This window comes from Tachypleus tridentatus, chromosome 12, assembly GCF_004210375.1.
Source record: "Tachypleus tridentatus isolate NWPU-2018 chromosome 12, ASM421037v1, whole genome shotgun sequence".
NCBI classification, from domain to species: Eukaryota; Metazoa; Arthropoda; class Merostomata; order Xiphosura; family Limulidae; genus Tachypleus; species Tachypleus tridentatus.
In genome coordinates, this window is record NC_134836.1 from 73,324,447 (window position 1) to 73,347,787 (window position 23,341).

The 23,341-nt window shown below is 34.3% G+C and overlaps 2 protein-coding genes across 2 annotated transcripts in view; both read right to left on the bottom strand.

Annotated features, from left to right (window-relative positions):
* The window catches only part of LOC143233597 (uncharacterized), a 30,924-nt gene extending 15,528 nt beyond the window's left edge, over positions 1 to 15,396 (bottom strand). Inside the window, exons 1-2 of the mRNA XM_076469976.1 lie at positions 15,264 to 15,396; positions 2,784 to 3,238 (exon numbers count right to left, since the gene is read on the bottom strand). The gene's annotated coding sequence lies outside the window, so the exon portion shown is untranslated. The remainder of the gene's footprint in view (positions 1 to 2,783; positions 3,239 to 15,263) is intronic.
* A 2,928-nt stretch (positions 15,397 to 18,324) lies between these two features.
* LOC143233598 (zinc metalloproteinase nas-7-like) lies at positions 18,325 to 22,784 on the bottom strand. The gene is made up of 5 exons (XM_076469977.1): positions 22,455 to 22,784; positions 21,513 to 21,603; positions 20,462 to 20,579; positions 19,509 to 19,684; positions 18,325 to 19,148 (listed from the first exon to the last, which is right to left on the bottom strand). The coding sequence occupies exons 1-5, from the start codon at positions 22,524 to 22,526 to the stop codon at positions 18,847 to 18,849; spliced, it is 759 nt and encodes a 252-aa protein (XP_076326092.1). The 5' UTR covers positions 22,527 to 22,784; the 3' UTR covers positions 18,325 to 18,846.
* Positions 22,785 to 23,341: the final 557 nt, after the last annotated feature.

Sequence of the window (23,341 nt, forward strand, 5' to 3'; positions counted from 1 at the left end):
GAACATCGCACAGTTGTTATAAGATGTTATTCTCATGATTTTAAATACCCCTACTAGGGCAATGTTCACCAGTGTTCAACGTTCGCCATTCCCACTAGTGCACGCTTTGTTTCATTTGTTTTACGAGAATCTTACATATTACGAAGAATCCCATATAAATCAGTGTTCGTTTATCTTCTAACGTATCTTATATGTATTTAAATAAATAAATTATTTTTAATACACAGTATATATGTGTGTGCATGTATATAAATGGTATATACATAAATGATGTATTAAAACAGCTGTATTACAAACGTTCTGACCTCTCTTGATTCCACATTAAAACAGCTGAAATATAAACATTCTGATTTCTGTTAGTCCTATATTAAAACAGCTGTAACATAAACATTCTTACCCCTGTTACTCTTATATTAAAACAGCTGTAATATAAACATTCTGATTTCTGTTAGTCCTACATTAAAACAGCTGTAATATAAACATTCTGATTTCTGTTACTCCTATATTAAAACAGCTGTAATATAAACATTCTGATTTCTGTTAGTCCTATATTAAAACAGCTGTAATATAAACATTCTGATTTCTGTTACTCCTACATTAAAACAGATGTAATATAAACATTCTGATTTCTGTTAGTCCTATATTAAAACAGCTGTAATATAAACATTCTGATTTCTGTTACTCCTACATTAAAACAGCTGTAATATAAACATTCTTTCCTCTGTTAGTCCTATATTATAACAGCTGTAATACAAACATTCTAACCTGTGTTAGTCCTATATTAAAACAGCTGTAATATATAGAATGAAGTCAAAGAAAAAATAAAAATAATTCCATAGTAAATTGGTTTGTGTAAGTTGTGATGTGACATATAGTTATCCTGATAAGGTTCTCTGCTGTTTACTTGACGTGTTGCATAGTAGGAATACTTTTGTTGTTGTTTTCTTTTAGTGATCTTATCAGATGACGTGTAAAACTCAATGGTAATTTTTCCATTAATCACCATCAGGTGTCTCTGGTATACGATTTTAAAGGATAACTCAGTCAACCATATTTTTATCACTCCAACTGTTACTTAACGTAGCTGTTGATGATGTTTCGTTTTGACATACAATTTTCCAATAAAAGGACCACCAGGTTTTGCTTTTTGTTGTTAAGTTCAACGATAAATAATAGACTCTCTATATTCTGCTCATTGTGAGCATCGAAAACCGAATATAAGCGTTATATGTCCTCAGAATTGCCGCCAAGTTACTGGGTGCGCCAAATGTTATTGTTGGACTTCTTGTGCGTATACATAACAAAGTTTATCGCAGTTCATGTATGTAAAGACAGAAAGCGGAAGTACTTAAGTAAGTAGTTTCTTAGGCTGGTTAGTTTAAATGAGACTGCGTTGTCCACATAATAAGTATACAAGAACGACCTATGTCCAGGGTTTCGATACCCGTGGTGGACAGAGCACAGTTAGCCTTTTGTGTAGCTTTGTGTTTGACAAACTAACCAACGAAACAAGGTTCCAAAATATAGTATCTCGGTGGCACAGCGATGTGTCTGCGGACCTATACCACTAGAAACCGGGTTTCAATAGCCGTGATGGACAGAGGACAGATAGCCTATTGTGTAACTATGTGCTTAATAACAAACAAATGGCCGGCATGGCCAAGTGGTTAAGGCACTCGACTCATAATTTGAGGTTGCGGGTTCGAATCCCCGTCACACCAAACACGTTCGCCCTTTCAGCCGTGGGGGCGTTATAATGTAATGATCAATCCCACTATTCGTTGGTAAAAGAGTAGTCCAAGAGTTGGCGGTGGGTGGTGATGACTAGCTGTCTTCCCTCTAGTCTTACACTGCTAAATTAGGGACGACTAGCTCAGATAGCCCTTGTGTAGCTTTGCGCGAAATTCAAAACAAACAAAACCAAATAACAAGAATAAGAATGACCTCTCGTGAAGATAAAACAAAAGTAGATGCACTTCGATAGCCTTCCTCTGAGTCAGCTTGCCAGGAGCAAAAAAACTTGAATATCTAATTCGGTTTTACACCTAAAGTATTCCTGTGTTATGTTCATGAATTTAGTAACATAGGATAAATAATAATAGGATAACACAGGATAGTTTATTTCAGTCGCTAAGCGATGCATCTGCAAGGGTTATAGGAAAAGAAAAAATAGTTTGCTATTTAATACCACCCACTGCCAGTTCTCATCATACCGATTAGTGGAATTTGACTGTTTCTTTTATAACGCACACGCAACCCCAAAGTGGAGCGCAATTTTCGTTTTATCTGTGGGGTAACGGGACGCGAACCTTGGAACCTCAGATTCACTCTCTGAACATAACCACTTGGTCACGCTCGGCTCATGTCGAGCCAACCCCGAATTTTTAAATTAATTTCCTTTTTTGGGGTTGTAATAAAAATTCAGATAATTATGAGTATTTGTTTTTCTGCTCGTAATGTTTGAGTAATAAAGCAACGATTTGTTAATCACCAGCTCGTTAATTTCACGTATAAAAGTTACAGAGAATCGCGTTGTTGGCCATTACCGTAAACAGTAAATAAAGCTGTGAGAAATGTAAGAAGAGATATTAATCTCCGAATCGCGAAAAAACCTCGCAATATTTTAATGAAATTATAAGGAAGTATGTTCTCTTGTGTACGAGTTTGTTTATCACATATACGACATAAAAACACGCGAACTCTACGTTACATGTGTAAAAATTATACATTTTCGCTACTTCTTCAATTAGGGCGTCTATGAAATATTTTATTGAATGTCTTACCTTATGATACAGTGTCTTCAGTAACTAATCCGCACTATGCATACAGTGACAGTGGACACTGGACAGTGGTCAGAGTTAAAGGTCATTGGACTTCATATTTTTATCGGCAGTTTCACAGTTAAAATTCCGAAGAAAAAGATTACAGTGTTTCAAAACTCTAAACTCCCCAGGTCACTGAGCACTTGGACTTCTAAACAGAATTCAGTTGGAATGTGATTACTTCTCTTCTGCACTTGGACTTACAGTGTTTCAAAACTCTAAACTCCCCAGGTCACTGAGCACTTGGACTCCTAGACAGAATTCAGTTGGAATGTGATTACTTCTCTTCTGCACGCCAGTCAGTAAACGAAAGGCCTGAACTGTCAACATTCAATTCTTGGTGTCGAACAACCATGCTTCATATACTTCAGCACGAGAGCAACACGTGGGAAACACCCTCGTGCAATTTTCCGGACCTGTAAGAAAACAGAATACCGCGACCTGGAATTAAATTGCATTAACAGAGGGCATAACGAATCATTGAAACACAGCGACATAAAACCAAAATACTTTGCCTTCTTTCTACCACTTTTAAGAATAAATTTTCGGTAGGCCTAGTCTCAAACCTATAGTTATCTTAAAAAATAAGCAAAGTAAAGAAAAGAAAAAAATACTGGAACAGTAAATAATTATAGATAGCTGCAAACGGAACTTAAAAGCCACACATGACATCATATTCGCATTCAAGGTACTTAGGCTGTTTTATGTCAGTTAAAAACAAAACGCATAACTGTGTAAAACTTCTGACATTTTTATTCATGATTGAATATTCCCTATGCACAATACGACCGCATGATTGAAAAAAAAAAACGCGAAATAAACTTGAAAAATATTAAAGTATTAGTTTTGGAGAAAATCAATAACAAACGATAATATCTTGAATCATTGACAATTAAAACGTTAAGACATATCGTTAAAAAAGTATATTTGTATTATGTTAATTACATTTAAAACTAATGGGACTTAGTATCTTTCCAGGCCCATTGTGTAAACCATATTACATGTTAAATGGTTTATCTTTTCAGGTCGACTTTTTAAACTTTTTTACATGTTAAATGGCTTATCTTTTCAGGTCGACTGTTTAAACCATATTACACGTTAACTGGCTTATCTTTTCAGACTTACTGTTTGAGCCGTATTACATGTTAAATGCATTATCTTTCCAGACCCATTGTTTACACCGTATTTCATGTGAAATGGCTTATCTTTTTAGGCCGATCGTTTAAACCGTATTACATATGAAATGGCTTATATTTCCAGGCCCATTGTTTAAGCCTTATTACATGTTAAATGGCTTATCTTTTCAGGCCGATTGTTTAAACCATATTACATGCCGAAAGGTTTATCTTTCCAGTCTTATTCTTTAAATCGTATTACATGTCAAATGGCTTATGTTTTCAGGCTTACTGTTTAAATCATATGATGATTAAATTGCTTTAAAACAAAACATCGAACCTTCCATTTAAAGACCAATACTTTAGATTTATACTAACTAATCGAATAATATTAATAATTTAATATTAAAGGAAAGCAAGGATCGAACATTGCTATTTCAGTTCTACCTACTGTGTATACGTCGGAAAGCAAGGATCGAACATTGCTATTTCAGTTCTACCTACTGTGTATACGTCGGAAAGCAAGGATCGAACATTCTTATTTCAGTTCTACCTACTGTGTATACGTCGGAAAGCAAGGATCGAACATTCTTATTTCAGATCTACCTACTGTGTATACGTCGGAAAGCAAGGATCGAATATTCTTATTTCAGATCTACCTACTGTGTATACGTCGGAAAGCAAGGCTCGAACATTCTTATTTCAGATCTACCTACTGTGTATACGTCGGAAAGCAAGGATCGAACATTCCTATTTCAAATCTACCTACTGTGTATACGTCGGAAAGCAAGGATCGAATATTCTTATTTCAGATCTACCTACTTATACGTCGGAAAGCAGGAATCGAACATTTCTATTTCAAATCTACCTACTCTGTATACGTCGGAAAGCAAGGATCGAACATTCTTATATCAGTTCTACCTACTGTGTATACGTCGGAAAGCAAGGATCGAACATTCCTGTTTCAAATCTACCTACTATGTATACGTCGGAAAGCAAGGGTCGAACATTCTTATTTCAGATCTACCTACTGCGCGTACTTCGACAGATTTTCTGTGAACATGGCGCAACTCTGCACACGGAATACATCTGCAGTTTCTTGTTTTTGAATTTCGCACAAAGCTACTCGAGGGCTATCTGTGCTCTACAGTTTCTTAAAATATTCTTAAAAATTGGACGAATAAAAGAAAAAAAGAATGTCTTAGTGAACGACTGATTCACGCTGAATTGCTAATTGATTTAATATATAAGATAATTATTTTTCTGTTGCCAACTACAAGATTTGATCAGAGCTGGAAATGGAATAATTGAAACTAAGGAGATGTAAACAGTGCTAACCTCTGTTTATGTGCAATTTATATTACGAATCTAGACATGAACATGGGATAACTATTGCTCGTAAACTCGGGTAAATGTTTCAATCTAAATAATACCCGGATTACAAAAAATATCTTATCAAATAAGTAAACATGAAAATCAATTGCACCCGCGCTTATAGGATACTCGAACCCTGGAAACCCTTCATATCGATACCAGTAGAATACTTGGTGAACCCTGGAAACCCTTCATATCGATACCAGTAGAATACTTGGTGAACCCTGGAAACCCTTCATATCGATACCGGTAGAATACTTGGTGAACCCTGGAAACCCTTCATATCGATACCGGTAGAATACTTGGTGAACCCTGGAAACCCTTCATATCGATACCAGTAGAATACTTGGTGAACCCTGGAAACCCTTCATATCGATACCAGTAGAATACTTGGTGAACCCTGGAAACCCTTCATATCGATACCGGTAGAATACTTGGTGAACCCTGGAAACCCTTCATATCGATACCAGTAGAATACTTGGTGAACCCTGGAAACCCTTCATATCGATACCAGTAGAATACTTGGTGAACCCTGGAAACCCTTCATATCGATACCAGTAGAATACTTAGTGAACCCTGGAAACTCTTCACGCCCATACCACACATACTTGATGAAGTCTGGAAATTCTTCAAACACATACTTGTATTTTGGAATATCTAAGTTTTTGAATAGTAAAATTTAGTGAGGAACCTACTCAACTAAATAATTAACTCAGAAATACAATAACAGCAACCTTTACCGTAGACAAGTTGAGACTTTAATAATTACAGTTAGTCGACTAATAATTACAGTCAATCGACACACAATATCGAGTTTTCACCAGAGAGAAGTTACACTCAATGGATCGAAATGTTGTAATAATTTAAACCACAACTTGAATACCGTAAAGATTACTGTTGTATTTTTTAATAGAAATGGGTTTTCTCTCATCTGTGCAAACCGAGACTATTCATTAAGTATTTTAACGGGTTTGTACACTGATAAAACTTTGTAGAGTGGACGGGAACTGCCTGTTGTGGAAACACAAGTGTAGAGGACGACGTTTTGAAAGTCTTCCGCCGTCCATTCTACAAAGTTTCATCATGAATGTTCTGCCTAAACAATCTATCAAAGTGTTTGTACACAGTTAACAGTTTTGTTTGTTCGTTATATTTCGCGCAATAGTTCACGAAGGTTATCTGTGCTAGCTGTTTCTAATTTTGAACTGATTGGCTAGAGAGAAGGCAGCTAGTCAACAGTACTCACCGCCAATTTTTGGGCTACTTTCGTCAGACCGAATTATGGGATTTTACCGTCACGCTTATAATGTACCATGCCCCAACAGTGCCCCAACTCAACATCACAGTTCGACACGTTAACCATTTAGCCGAGCTAGAAACATGCCTACTGTTAACTTTGGAGGTCTTTTGTTACTAGTATTGAAAACTGGAGTTTCTGACTACACCGACTCCATGTATTATCACATCGATAATAAGAAGTAAAAATAAACTGCCCTATTACATTCACGCATGGTTTATTCCATGGTTGAAAATTTAATGGAAAAATGCATTGAAGTAATAGAACATTAGACCGTGCGTTCCTTGAAGTTATTATGCATGACATTTTATAGCTTAGCAACAACACTAGAAACCAAAGGGGTTTTCATGGACATCTTGGTGTCTTTTAAGTTGTTATTATCCCCTGGAAAACTGTGTTGAATCACTAACTTTGTTTTGTTATTATTATTTTTCCTTCAGGTATTATGATTGGAGCTAGCTTGCATTATTTCGTGTTCACTAACGTTTTGAAGTTTGTCCTAGTTTGAAGTTTTGAATGAAACCACTGCTGTGGACGTGTATCATTACAGTTTGTTAGTTGTTATTAGTTTCTCACTTTCAGTGTTTGAATAAAAATTTATTATTCTGCAAAACACAAAAGCTTTCTGCTATATGTTTTTATAATTATATTATTCAGTTCGGTTGCTTCAAACAGTGATTCATTCTACCCACCCCACCCATCACACACTTGAAATCTTAAAACGTTTTTTAATAGAATATTCCTGTTTAAAGGAGTCATGTTTGTCTTTCTTCAGCTTTTTACAAAACAACAGAGACTTACCGCTATGTGAATTCATGCAGTCGATTTCTTAGCTTCATTAGTTTGAATTTTGCGCAATGCTACATGAGGGCTAACTGTGCCAACCGTCCATACCTAAGCACATGGCCACGTGGGTTAAGGCGTTCAGCTCGTAATCTGAAGGTCGCGGGTTCAAATCCCCGTCGCACGAAACATGCTTGCCTTTTCAGCATGGGGCGTTACAATGTGACAGTCAATCCCACGATTCATTGGTGAAAGAGTAATTCAAGAGTTGGCGGTGGGTGATAATGACTAGCTGTCTTTCCTCTAGTCTTACACTAATAAATTATGGACGGCTAGCGCAGATAACCCTCGTGTAGCTTTGCGCGATAATTCAAAAAACAAACAAACAAACAACAACCCTACTTTAGCAGTAAAAACCAAGAGAGAAGGCAGCTAGTCATCACCACCTCCCACCAACTACTAAACAACCCTTTTACCAACAAATAGCGGAACTAAGTGAAACATAATAACATCCCTACAGATGAAAGGGCGAGAATGTTTGGTGGGACAAGGATTCAAACCATGCGACTCTCAGATTGTGAGTCTAGCACCCTAATCACCTAGCCATACCAGATCTCTTAATTTAAACTCAATTTCGTAGTTCGGATAGTTTTTAGTTTATCAGCTACTTAATTTTTACATATCATTTTTCATGATCGTAAAATGCATTTTATATCTTATATTCATAAATTCCGGAGAAAAACTACAACTTATTTTTTCATAAATACACACAGATTCACGTTACGATAATGAGTTAGGAAGCGAGTGCCACTGCTAACTGTAATTAAGATGATTTAACTACACAAAATCAACAACAATTACGTTTACACGTTCGTTACAACACTACTGCCATCTTTTATTATACTGTGTTAAGTACACAAAATCAACAACAATTAAATTTACACGTTCGTTACAACACTACTGCCACCTTTTATTATACTGTGTTAAGTACACAAAATCAACAACAATTAAGTTTACACGTTCGTTACAACACCACTGCTATCTTTTATTATACTGTGTTAAGTTCACAAAATCAACAACAATTAAGTTTACACGTTCGTTACAACACTGCTGTCATTTTTTATTATACTGTGTTAAGTACACAAATTAAACAGTTAAGTTTACACGTTCGTTACAACACTGCTGTCATTTTTTATTATACTGTGTTAAGTACACAAATTAAACAGTTAAGTTTACACGTTCGTTACAACACTACTGCTATCTTTTATTATACTGTGTTAAGTACACAAAATCAACAACAATTAAATTTACACGTTCGTTACTATACTACTGCCATCTTTTTTATACTGTGTTAAGTACATGAAAATCATTAAAATTAAATATAGACATTTATTATAATAAATTATTACTACTATCGGCTTTTATTATGCTGAATTAACTCTACAATTTACGCAAGAATAAAATTTAGAAATTTATTTTATTATAATGTACTACTTCTGTCAACTTTCAGAAAAATGAACTGCACAAAGTTAGCAGTAATCCAAGTTAGACTTAATATTACAACTAATTAATACTTTCAGTATTTACCACACTGAATTAAATAGACAAATTAAACAATAATTAAAATTTGATATTTATTATTGTAATTATTTATTTTTCAGCTTTTACTGCGCTGGAAAACCAACAATAATGAATTATAGAACTGTGTTTGATATGATTGTTCATTATTAGTTTAAATCTTGCCAAACCTTCGGTAACAAGTTTTAAGTATTCAATATTTGACGTTTAAATGTTGCCAATAGTCACGTGCTGTTACTCAGTGTTTAAGGATACTTTATTAAGTATCAGAACTGGTTATAAAATGATACCCTAAATTGAAAAAACGCATCTTAATGTAACAAAATTTCAATCGTTTCGTTAAAAATAGATATTTAATTAATACAATATGTCCATGTCTGAGACATATAGTTGTGTTTTCACTTTTTTATTTCCCCAAAAGAGTCACCTGTTTTAACAATTCTTACCACCTTACAATAATGTGGTGTCTGTCAGTCAGTCAATAGACACTAAAATGACATCACATAAGGAATACTTAACGTTGCAATTTGTGCTGTCGTGACGTCAGTAAAACGTAAGCGTGCCGTGAATCACGAGAATAATTACGTACTCTGTAGTCTACAACACAGCATGACATATGAACTTCAAAAGCAAGAAATAAAAATATTTGTTACTTTTAATCTTGGTTGTATTTATTCTTAAAACAGAACACTTTCGGAGACCTCGCGCAAATACATCTAGTTTGTTTTTGATTTTTCCAACTTTCAAATTACTGTGCTGCTTTAAAGAAACAAGTATATGCGTTGCGAAAAATTAAAAGGACATATACATTCCAAAAGTAAACACGTAAATATGATGGCAATACTACCAAAGGGGATACACAAACCTTTCCACTGTTTTAAGTTAAAACCAAAAGCCGCTAAATTTTTATCACACAAGCTATAGGTTTTTACAAACAATGGCTAGTTATTCCTATTTTACAATGGTGAGAATGGGTGTAAAAATAAAACCATCTAATGGGCTTTTACTGATCACTAAATGGTGTGTAAAGTTACACATACTGGTGTAACACTTCTTAAGGAGCAGAGAATCAGAGTTAGTATTAAGTAGTTGCTATTAAGCACAAAGTTACACAATGAGTATTAGTGCTCGGCCCACATCGAGTATCAAAAACCGAATTTTAGCGTCTTAAGCTTGCAGTTTTGTAGCCGAGCCACTAAGAATGGGGTGATTGTATGTGAAGTGTATAACTAGTCCTAATACGTCTGGTAAGTGAAGCTATAGTACATTATATCTTTAGTGTTAGTTTCATAATGTTGTTTTATAACGTTTGTTTATTATACGTATATATATGGATGTATATATATCTATATCGTTAACGTTAAAATATCTCAATAATGAGGTTGATATGACAGCTTTGTGATATTTAGGTTTTGATCTGAAGCGTTATTAGTGAGGTAACTTCGAATTAGGGCGCTGTAAGTCCGTAAATACAGGGTGTTCGGAAATTCACTGTGCACTTATATATTTATTAATAGACATGTTTCAATACAGAATACAGGAGGTAAATATGAATGACAATTATAAATAATGTTGAAAGTGATTCCCGTTGGCATCAATACAGGCCTGGATCCTTATTTTGTTTCTAAACACCGCTATCAGTTGCTGGTTTGAAATAGTCTGAATAAAATATGATTACAAAACTGCACAGTGACGAACACCCTGTATATCGCTGATCCACCGGGGGACCTATTTATTTGAAATGTTATCTTGAGATATTATTTTGAGATATTAAATATGTGAACCATGTCGTTTCACATCACGAATTTCGACAATAAAAACACCTCCATGTTCACAATGTTGCATTAATGGTTATGAGCAATAGGTAATTCACAATATTCAGAGTAAACAAGTCTGATTTTTAAGCGTGAGTTGGAAAGTTAATAACTGTAGGCGTTATAATAACAGGTATATCACGCAAACACAAACTTGAATATCCCTAATTCGATGGACTAAAACTACCACATTGTTAGGATGTCGTTACTGGAAGGAATCCGACTCAAGTTAAATTTAATTCTAATACATGTGATCTGCCCATTTTTGTAACGAGGTTGGGATAATATTTTTTTTAGATGAACAAAAGAAGGAGAGGTTTCCGCCATATTGTTAGGGCTAAGAAATGGAACTTATCCGAACATGAAAGACACAAAGAAAACGTCTGAGTGAAAAGATATTTTCCTAGAAATCATACTTCGAATTAAAACTTTAAACGCTTTAAAGAAAAATGAATTCTGCCTCAAGCTTATTGATAAGGGTAAAATTTGATACTATATATTTACACCTTAGGCTAAAACCCAACCCAAGCAATTTTTCGTAATCTCTCAAACCATTGGAGCACAAAATCGTTTTTCTTATACCAAAATCGGAAAAGTAGAATTTAAAAGAATTACATTTAAAAGAAAAACAATAGTAGAATATATTGGAATGTCAGTAATACAGAGAAAACATCAGAAGTGAAATACACTATTAAGATACTATAACGTATGGAGCAGATAATGAAGAAAGTTCCTTCCATGTAATGAAGGATAAAGAAAAGAGACAAACGCGACATATAACTGTGGTTTTACTTCTTTCTTATTTTCCCGAAAGAGGGCCTAAAGCTGGATGGAAGGGTAATCTTATTTAAGCCATCCTTACCACTCAACATTAGTGTGTTGTCTGTCAGTCAGTAACTAGACATTAAAATGACGTCGCGTAACGGTTGCTTTACGTTGCAATTTTTTTTTTTTTTACTGTCGTGACATAAGTAAAACGTGCGCGTGCATTGAATAATGAGATGAGTTGTGCATTCTGTAGTATACAACGCGACATGACATATGGAGTAGATACTGAAGAAAGTTCCTTCTATATAATGAAAGATAAAGAAAACACACAAGCGCGACATATAAATATACTTTAACAAAAACAAGAAATAGAAATATTCGTTACTCTTAATTTTGATTTTATCTACTCTTGACACAGAACAACTTTAGAGGATCCTTCAGTGGTACATCTAGTTAATTTTTAATTTTACTAACTTCCAACTTATCGTGCTTTAAACAAACAAGTCTACATGTTATGAAGTAAACGTATATATTTCAAAGCCATAGCATTTATTTACACGTATGGAGCAGAGACTCCAGGAAGCTTCCTTGGATAGAATGAAAGACAAAAAGAAAAAAGATAGAGAGAGAGAGAGATTTGAAATCGTTACCTTTCCTCTACTGGTTTTAGATACGGTAAGAAATATTCATGTAAAGTTCAACTGTATTCTCAAGACGGCTGGTATGGGTATTAACACTTTTATTGATAAGCAGAGAACAACCTTTCGACCTTACTAGGTCATCTTCAGGTTAGCACGCTTAAAGTTTCCAGATACTAAGTAGAGAAACAAATATAAACAAACGAAAATCAAAGAAGCCCGACTTTAACAACTCAAACCAAAATTAAACTAATATAAAGAAACATCTTTATACCTATAATAATTAATAACCTAACATCTAACTGCAACGCCTCCTAAAATCCTGTACCCGTTTATACTCTCGTTCCTAAGACATGTATTCAGCAAGGATCAGTTGCAAACTTTCTCTTTGTTAACCTGCAGATGATCTAAGAAGATCGAAAAATTGTTCTCTACTTTAATAAAAGTTTTAATACCCATACCAGCCGTCCTGAGAATACCTATTACTTCAAGTGAGTTTCTCGCAATCACGAAGCAAAGTTCACTAAAGATACAACAACGCCTTACGTAAAATTCACGAAGTTATTTAGTCGCAAAGCGTCATTTTTACGCCTTTGGCTGTAACAGTTCTTCGCTATTGTATTTTGTTGGGGACGTTAAGTGCTAGTGTTGTTTGACACTACACGACTTATTTTATCTTCTATAGTATTTATCTTCGCAATACACTCAACGATCGCCTCGTTGACTTTGTTTTTCTCTATTATGTGTTTGTTGGATTGTGTTTTCTCATAGCAAAGCCACATCGGGCTATCTGCTGAGTTCACCGAGGAGAATCGAACCTCTGATGTTAGCGTTGTAAATCCGTAGACTTACAGCTGTACCAGCGGGGGACTTTTTTCTATTGGTCTAATTTTAAAGGCCTGGCATGGCCAAGCGTCTTAAGGCGTGCGAAAGGTAATCCGAGGGTCGCGGGTTCGCATCCCCGTCGCGCCAAACATGCTCGCCCTTTCAGCCGTGGGGGCGTTATAATGTTACGGTCAATCCCACTATTCGTCGGTAAAAGAGTAGCCCAAGAGTTGGCGGTGGTGGTGATGACTAGCTGCCTTCCCTCTAGTCTTACACTACTAAATTAGGGACGGCTAGCACAGATAGCCCTCGAGTAGCTTTGTGCGAAATTCAAAAACAAACAAACAAACTAATTTTAAAAAAAATTATTATTATTATTATATTGTTACTTGGAATGTATTAAATATTTTTAGAACCGGTTTCAAGACCAACTTTTAGTCTCATTAATAATTTTGAACGATTTTTATCAGTTTTCTGAGTGGTTGTGATTCTGCGACTTTGTAATTATTGTTAATGTTATTAACCCTGAGAAATTCTAATATTTACCGATGGTTCTTAAGTTACACAGATCATTTTAAAAGTTTTCCTTGTAATATGTAAGTCTCGAAAATTGCTCTCCTACTTAATTGAACTTTGGTTTTCTATAACGACAGAAGTTAGGTTTCTGTTCACGGTTACTCTTATCTCCGTAAGTTTTGTTTCTTTGTTTTAGAGCAAGCTGTCTACTGATTATCTTTGTTTTATAAATTTCGCGCAAAATTACACGACGGCTACATGCGCTAGTCATCCCTAATATAGCAGTGTAAGACTAGAAGGAAAGCAGCTAGTCATCACCACCCAACAAATAGTGGGATTGACTGTTACATTATACCTTCACCACCATCACTAAAACCACAGCTGAAATTTCGAGCATGTTAGGTGTGACAGAGATTTGAACCTGCAACTCTCAGATTACAGGTCGAGCGCTCTAACCACCTGGCCATGCTGGACCCAGCTACTGTGTCCACTGCGGAGAATCAAAATTCATAAACCTACCGTTCTCCAACCAGAGGACATTTCTGTAAGAACCAAAATGTTTGGACAGTTAGCTACCTAAATTAATTTATAATCATATTATATTCTAAAAATGTTTTTGTCATATTTATATTAATTTGTGATGAAGAAAAAAAACAGCAACAGCTAAGACTAGTAAGTATGACCGATATACATGACTATCATTTGAGCCGGTCACAATTGAAAGGTATTGTTACAAATAATTACCCACAGAAAGCAGAATAAGATACCAAGAAAATCAAACTGTTTTCAGAAAAGATTTGAACACGTGAGGACTTAGGATTCTAAATGAAAAGAGCCATACGTGTGCAAAACAAATCATGTATGATTTATAGGCTTTAAAAAAAAAAGCTTTGGACAGAGTTAACCATAAGAAATAAATGGAAATTCTACAGCAGCTCGAAATGTGTATTTAGAAGATACAGAATTTTAAAAAATATTATACTGAACTCAGGAAGCAGTAACTAGTTTATGGTTAAAAAAGGCTTGAAAGAGAGAAATATGTTGTCATTATAACAGTTACATTCTGAGTGGTTATTGAAAGAGGTACCTACTGATATAAAAGGGATCGAGGTGGTTATTGAAAGAGGAACCTACTGATATAAAAGGGATCGAGGTGATTATAGAAAGAGGTACTTACTGATAGGAAAGGGATCGAGGTGGTTATTGAAAGAGGTACTTACTGATAGAAAAGGGGTCGAGGTGGTTATTGAAAGAGGTACTTACTCATATAAAAGGGATCGAGGTGGTTATTGAAAAAGGTTAGTGAACATTCTGATGATACAACACTTATAGATGGAGCTGAGGAACAGATACAAAGGTTACTTGACGCTCTTGTTGATAAATTGGAAGATTATGGACTCAGAATAATTGCCAAAAAAAACAACGACACCAGTAATTTCATGATCTGACGAAGATTTCAAGATATTTGCATAAAACTAGAGAGTAAACAGTTGGGACAAACAGAGGAGTTTAATTACACAGAGAAAGATATCAGTAGTGATGGAAAACACAAAGACGGATATCAGTAGTGATGGAAAACACAAGGACGGATATCAGTAGTGATGGAAAACACAAGGACGGATATCAGTAGTGATCGAAAAGAATTAAAATGAGGGAAGGGCATAGCACAAACAGTACTTTTCGATCTCACTAGCTCGGGAGAGATGTCAAATTTTAAGTGAATAAGAGATTACCATGACTTAATGTATGGTCAGTCGCACTGTACGGAATGAAAACATGAGTCCTCTTTGCTGAAGCGAAACGACAAACTGACCCATCTTAATGATGACGTTACAGACGAATGATGAAGATCGGTTACAACCTGATGAAGAAGCAAAAGCGAAACGTTGGTTAAAATGGAAAAATACATATATATATTATTGGAGTATAAAAGTCGTTTTTTATCTCTGAATTTTTATCAAAGTGTATAAATCACTCCAATATGCACTACAAATTTTGGAAGATAATAAAACATTTTTGTTACAACCAATATCTGCTTAAATATACAAAAGAAAATATACTTATTGGTATAAATTGTGTTTGTCTCGTAATCTGAGGGTTGCGAGCTTAAAATCCCGTCGCACCAAACATGCTCGTCCTTTCAGCCGTGGAAGCGTTATAATGTGACGATCAATCCCACTATTTTTGGCAAAAGAGTAGCCCAAGAGTTGATGGTGGATGGTGATGGCTAACTGCCTTTCCTCTAGTCTTACACTGCTAAATTAGGGATGGCTATTGCAGATAGCCCTCGTGTGGCTTTACACGAAATTAAAAAAAAGAAAAGCTAGATATTTAATCTCTGTTAATTTTAATGATGTACCATTATAGTAACAGTTATATTGTGTGTCATTAATCTTGGAAAATGTTCAGTAACATTTTGTATTCAGTTCTTTAAGGTTTACAGAGAAGTGTGTCTGTTAACTCTCGTGTAGTTTTGGGTGAAATACAAAAAACAAAAAAAAACACGATATAAATTATATTTATTATAATACTTATATTTTGTGCTATATCTTAAACAAAGTAAAAAGCATGGATCTAGTAGAGTAAAGAAAGAAAGATGGATCTAGTAGAGTAAAGGAAGAAATATGGATCTAATAGAGTAAAGAACAAAAAATGGATATAATAAAGAACAAAAGATGAGTCTAATAGAATAAAAAAAATGTTTTTGCAAACCGAAAATAAAAAATATTTTGAGTTTTATTTTTACAATAATAATAATTACAGAGCTCATTGTTATCAACTATATTGTTGCAATGTCTAACAAATGTTTTTTCTTCTAATTATAGCGTTAAAAATATAATAAGCCTGAGATAATATCTTATGCCAAATGTAACTAACTATATCACGCTTCGACATCTTCTGAAAGGCGTTTACACCATAGTAACTGCAACTGTTGTTATAACAAATGGCCTATATAAATATTATGTGATCACTAACGTGTCTGTTGTATTCCAGTAGGCCCAAATAGTTCTGGATTTAGCTAAACGCTTTGTCAGCGATAGATGTGATGAACGTAGTGTTGTTGGAATACTATTGCTATACTCTCTTCTAATTGTTGAAAGGCTATAAGAAGCTAGACTAGAAATGTGATGTTGAAATAATAGTAGGCCTAACCTAACGCCCTAGGACAAATAAAAATTAATTATTTCATTCTTCATAATCATATAAAATGCGTCCACACTATTAAAATATTTTCCTTTCAACCGTTTTCCCTTATTTCTCGTTTCTAGTTTTCAAAGTTGTTAATGCTTACACTTTTAGTTAACTCTACAAACAATGAAATTTTAAGCCCTAAACTGCAGTATATAATGTTTATATTTGTAAATACGGAACTATATTAAAGCGTTTCGTTTCTACTTCTCCCCTCCCCTCCCAAAAGCAAACAAACAAAACAATATGCTCGCTCCAAACTGGGATCGTGTTTGCATTAAAGAAACGATTATGAATTTTTTTTTCATTCTGACAAGAGCTAACGGTTTTGATCCACCCTCCCAGTGTATTATTTGAAAATTCTTGGCAGATTTGTGTTTTTTGAATTTCGCACAAAGGTACTCGAGGGCTATCTGTGCTAGCCGTCCCTAATTTAGCAGTACAAAACTAGAGGGAAGGCAGCTAGTCATTATCACCCACCGCCAACTCTTGGGCTACTCTTTTACCAACGAAGAGTGGGATTGACCGTAACATTATAACGCCCCACGTCTGAAAGGGCGAGCACGTTTGGCGCGACGGAGATGCGAACCCGCGACCCTCAGATTACGAGTCGCACGCCTCAACAGGCTTGGCCATGCCGGGCCAAAACAACATTTAAGGGACTTGTATAAAAATATACATATTATATTTTAATTCAACATCGAGAACGTTTATATTTTTTAAAACTAATATTACTTATATAACTCCTAAAAAATTAAAATTAACATGAAAAACAACTTATTGAAATCTCCTATCATTTTCATATAGTTTGCAGACAGCGTTATGAAGCCTAGAGTTAGATACAGAGTAACAGCTTACTACGTTGTTACTTATTAACTTTCATTGTTTGTTTCTTTTCTTATAGCAAAGCCACTTAGGGCTACTGCTGAGCCCATCTAGTGGAATCGCACTCCTGATTTTAGAGTTGTAAATCCGTAGACTTACCGCTGTAGTAGCGGGGTGAAACTTTCATTGAATTCTAATAATTGCTAAACACCTTTGAAATGAAACAAACCGATATTTAGCAGTATTCATATTATATACATAGTTTGTTATAAACAAAAATAAACAAAAACGCTGCACCAATTGAAAGGTTCCCCAGGGTACAGGCTATAATGTGAGATATAAAATTTTAGAGGTGACTGTGTTACATGTGTTTATACACACATACATTAAGCATAACAAATATGCACACACAAATATATATAAATAATTTAAATTTATATTAAAATGTTTCAACAAATGATCACAGACCTCCAGAATTAACATCAGTAAAAGATATGGAAATAACACATTTGTATAATCTTATGTAAAGTGTACATTTAATAAACACTATTGTGTTTTTATTTTAAAAATAACTTGAATGACTTTACAAAAGCACAAAAAATGCCTTGCGACCAGATTCAAGTCCTCAGCGGAAGTTGTGCCATTGCCAGTCATGTTTCTCAAATAAAATCTCTTTGAATGAAAATTATCAGGAAAACTTGGGTTTCAATGTCATAGTGCAATTATCAATCTTGAAGAAACAAAACCAACAACTTCCTTTTAATAAATAATAAAAAATGGTTCAGTATAAGCAGTTCATTTATTGTAAAATTATTTTTTTTGATATCTATATATATTTCATGAAAAAGACATACATATCAATTTCTGTTTATTTATAAACAGAATAAAATATTTCAACTACAGGAAATTATAAGAAGTTATGATTGAAAGTACATAACAATGTTATACTGTGTCACCTACATTATATCTGCTGTATCCCGTGCCGACGAGACCTTTCGGCCAATACCAGGACTTATCTTGAACTGTTGAAAATTAAGTTCGTTTTGAACGTTCAGTTTTCACATGTTACTTTCACCTTCACAATTTACGTTCTTTTAAAATCTCTTAATTTGCAATAAAAATGTGAGATATTAAATAATTAATTATACCATAAAAATCGTTCTTAAATAGGTAAACTCAGAACATATTGTTTTAATTTTTGAATTAATGTAGAATACTTTGGCGAGCTCAAGAGTTACGTAAGTTTTCCGTCCATGTTTGGCACATTTAGAGTGAATGAGATTGAACAGAAAATGTTTATTTTTAATCATTGTTTTCCTCAGTTCCATCAGTATTATCAAGACCTTCGTGTTCCTCCATCAGAGGCCAATCTTCATTTGGATCAGAACACTGGTAGAGTTTGTTCACTTTCTCAACGTCCAACTCGCTAAGGGTTCTCCCCATCCCAATCTTTATGGTCTGGTTACCAACGGGCAGAATGGATTTCATGGACTTGTCGATGGCAAAAGCTTGAGGTCGATAATGAAGTATGGACTGATAGTCATAAGAAAGATTTAAAGTTGTGACTTTGTGGGGATCTGACTTCCAAAAATTGTGTCTCATACCTTCAGAAAAATAAAACGTTAATAAATCTATTATCATTGCTGGGAATCGAGTTTTTAATTTTCAAATGTTGTATTTATTGGTTCGACATTGTTTAACAATCTCGTTACATGAATATCTCTCCTTGAAACTATCTGTTAGATTTTACTCCAGCCAAAAAACAATTTGCAATGCAATGTCAAATGCGATTTCGTCGTAAATCTAATGTTCAGATAATGTGTGTAGGTGGCGTCGTTGCTCGCATCTTCACCAATTGCCACTGCCTATTTATATACAAAATGATTTACTATGTATAATTAACCCTTTCTTGTACAAGTTACCAAACACACACAAAAACATGTTATACGGAATTTAAAACTTACTTTTAGGGATATTTGGAAAGTTTATAATGATATAATTATCTCGATCAGGACGATTGTGCTCGTGAATGAAGCCAAGCACGTGCATAAGCTCGTGAATTATACGTGGTGAAGTGAAACAGTTTTTTCCCAACGTAGTTTTTACTGGTTTACCTGTATAACCGATGTGTGCTTTGCATCTAAGAAAATAGAAGTGAAAAAAACTGAAACCAAATATTGTTGGTTTTATTTAAAATGTCGCTTATTTTTTGTTGAAGATTTATAATAAAATTTCAAATTTTATTGTAAATGTACAAAGCATATAATATCTCCATATAGCTTCTCATATATCAGAATTATTAAATATTTATGAATAAACTGTTTGAGGACACACTATTGATAAACAAATAATTATTTGAAAATTTCGAATTAAAAACTTAATGTTTAATATTTTCTTGAATATTTTAAGAAATAGATAGTTTAACATAACCCCTTGAGATGGCGTTGCAATGTGTTATCTGTTAAAAAAATAAAGGTTGATTGGATTTAAGCACAACGCTACACAATGGGCTATCTGTGCTCTGCGGTTTCTAGCAGTGGAAGTGCGCAGACAAACCGCTGTGCCACTCGGAAGGGGAGCAAAAACGTTACGGTATCTTACAAAAGAAATATTATAATTCTAATAATTCAACTGATACGAGTACCTTAGCTAAATTTACAAGGAAACAATTCTATAAATTCCAAAAACACACAACTCTATTTTATTACGAACCTGAAATAATAAAATACACAAAAATATGGTATGATTTTATAAAATACATTACATTGTGTGGTATACCGAACAAATCTTGGCAGTTAGAACACAAACGTTGTCGTAACTTTGGGAATATTTTATGAAACTACTGGTATAAAATAACGTTTCCTTTAACTAATGATTTTATTCATCATAAAACCATAAATTGGAAATAACAACTTACCCTTTGCCTTTAATAATATTTAAGAAAACTTTTTCGTTTGTTTTAGGCACAAACTTTACACAACTGACATCTTCAATTTTTTTCATGCTCGATACGAGCTTATTCCGTTGCCAGTTGCCTGAAAATAAAATAAATAAAAAGGCAGTTGTGTATATGGAATAGGGCTCACTCACGTATACTTCATAATGAAAGACATATATTTATTAATAATATGTTTTTGTTTAATTTGTTCTACTTATATGAAAAACTGACAATATTACATGATGGAACGATTAGACCAACATTAAGAACTAAGTAAATTATTTATTTAGGAAGTAAATTATGTGTAAGTATAGCTTATTCAAAAGTAATTAGAATCTGATGCATTATAAATATATATATATATTTGAATATCTACAAGACTGATAACACCCATAGCGAAATACACTAGTCCACTAGTCCATTTTCGTTTACACTCGTATTTATATTGCGTCATGTACAAAGATATTTTCCTTTCGAGTTTTCTAACCCTATAAGTATTATTTTTTTACAAGTCACAGTTTTTATAAGTACTGTAATAAGAGAAATATTTTCATTCCTATCTCTCCGGCTCGGCATGGCCAGGTGGGTTAAGGCGTTCGACTCGTAATCTGAGGGTCGCGGGTTCAAATCCCGGTCACACCAAACATGCTCGCCCTCCCAGCCGTGAGGGCGTTATAATGTGATGGTCAATCCCACTATTCGTTGGTAAAAGAGTAGCCCAAGAGTTGGCGGTGGGTGATGATGACTAGCTGCCTTCCCTCTAATCTTACTGCTAACTTAGGAACGGCTAACGAAGATAGCCCTCGAGTAGCTTTGCGCGAAATTCAAAACAAACAATTAAACTGAGTTTTTGTTTATACTTTTGAACATTAATTTAATTTATAGTGGTACTGTGACAGTTATGTCAGACAGCTGAGAAACATGCAGTTCTACAAGAGCTCACATTTTATGCTATGAAAATAAGAGTAAGAAGATAAAATGTTACAACAAAAAATCAATTGTTTGTTTTACCGGTTTAGGCTTAACTTACTGTATTTTACGTCTAAAAAGTAAGGAACAGTGGCGTTTGGCCATAACTTCTCTGGTTGACTGACAGCATGTCTCTTATGGCGTCGCTCAGCCTGTCGGGAACGAAAAAAAAAAAAACCCATTAGATCTAAATTAACAGATATCGTCATCAAGGTTGTAAAAATGAAAACTATAAAGAAACGCGATTTTTATTTAAAAAGAAAATACAAAGTTTCCTCCTAAATTTCTTCATACTTAAGCCTAAAACCTTCTGTACAATAAGTGTTTCAATGGAAGGAAATTTTGTAGCAACTTTATAAACTTCTTTACCTTCTAGTGCTGTCCCCTAGAGGCACAAACAAACCCAGTATTTGTGTTTCAACAGAATTCTTGATCGGTCTAGTTATCGCTCATATCTTACAAATTAACGTGTGACCACAATAGTCTTGATTCACGGTTCAACCATGACTTGGCTTTCAGAATGTCTGTGATTGGAGTATGACTTAGGTTTTAGAATATCTAGAATTGAACTACAACATGGATTTTAACATACCCAGAACTGAACCATGACGTGGAATTTAGACTATCTATGATTGGGATATAAACTGGATATTAAAATATCTAGAATTGAGACATGGTTTGAACTTTATGATATCCAGGATTGAAACATTAATTGGATTTCAGAATGCCAATGACTGAACCGTGACTTGAGTATTAGAATACCCTGGATTGAAACATACGTTAAACTTTAGAATATCTATAATTGAATATGACGGGGACTATAGGATACTTACGATTGAGACATGCCCTGGAATTTAAAATACCCCGGACTGAAACTAACATGAATTTTAGAATATCCAGAATTGAAAAATGACTTGGATTTTGGAATATCTAGGGTTTAACCATGACTTTGATTTTAAAATACCATTTAAGCTATTTATATATTTAAATAACTGTTACTAACCTGGCTGGAAAAACTCTGCACAGAACTAAAAGATAAACACAAGTACGATAGTAGAGCACTGGACAGGAACATAGTTTGTCTGCTGATGTCTTGGTCAATGTTTCATTTTATACTAAATCACTTTCATTTTATAATCAAAATTATTAAACGCCCACACAGTCGTTTTTATAGAGCTGACGTTAGATAGCTAACCTTGATCATCAAGAAATTACCAGTTGGACAAGGAAAGATGAGCAGGCTCTGAAAAAGATATGTCCGTCACAGAAGAGTGAATACAAGCAGTTATATGGCCCTAAGCGATACATTACATATTTGTATATGTATAGATGGCACATATATATAGGTGTGTGTGAGTGTGTGTGTGAGTGTTTTCAGAGAAGGAGAGAGACAACAGGGACGGAAACAATATTACAAACCGGATGCTATTAATTTATAACAATCCGGGTTTTTTACAGTGGCAGTAGGGGAAGTCATATTACTGTTTTTGTGATGATTGGTTATGAATGTTGTATTTAATGGCCATTGGTTACAAAACTCACGTTTTAGATAAGATAAAACATTGCTGTGTTCTTACGAGGCGTCAGGAAATGCATATTATGTCCAGTTAAATTAATTTTTTACCGTATTTTATTACTCATGGTTGTTACTATTAAGTTATGAACACCATATCGACGTCACGTGTAGAAAACGGTTACTGAATTATTCATAGAATAATGGTAGTCATAAATAAATTAAGTACCTACGTAAAAACAATACTGTTTATTAATCTATGAAACAAGCATTATTCTTATTCATTTCACACTGGTGTAGTAACATATAGAACCAAGTTTATCCTTACTGACTTTATAGTGATGTAGTAACATACAGAAAAAGTTCATCTTTACTGA

Bases quoted from the DNA above. Each gene is read 5' to 3' on its own strand.
- LOC143233598 (XM_076469977.1), bottom strand. From the start codon at position 22,526: ATGTTCCTGTCCAGTGCTCTACTATCGTACTTGTGTTTATCTTTTAGT. The intron at 21,604-22,454 runs GTTAGTAACAGT...CGTTCCCGACAG, and splicing joins TGCAGAGTTTTTCCAGCCAG to GCTGAGCGACGCCATAAGAG. The intron at 19,685-20,461 runs GTAAGTTGTTAT...CTATTTTCTTAG, and splicing joins AATATTATTAAAGGCAAAGG to ATGCAAAGCACACATCGGTT.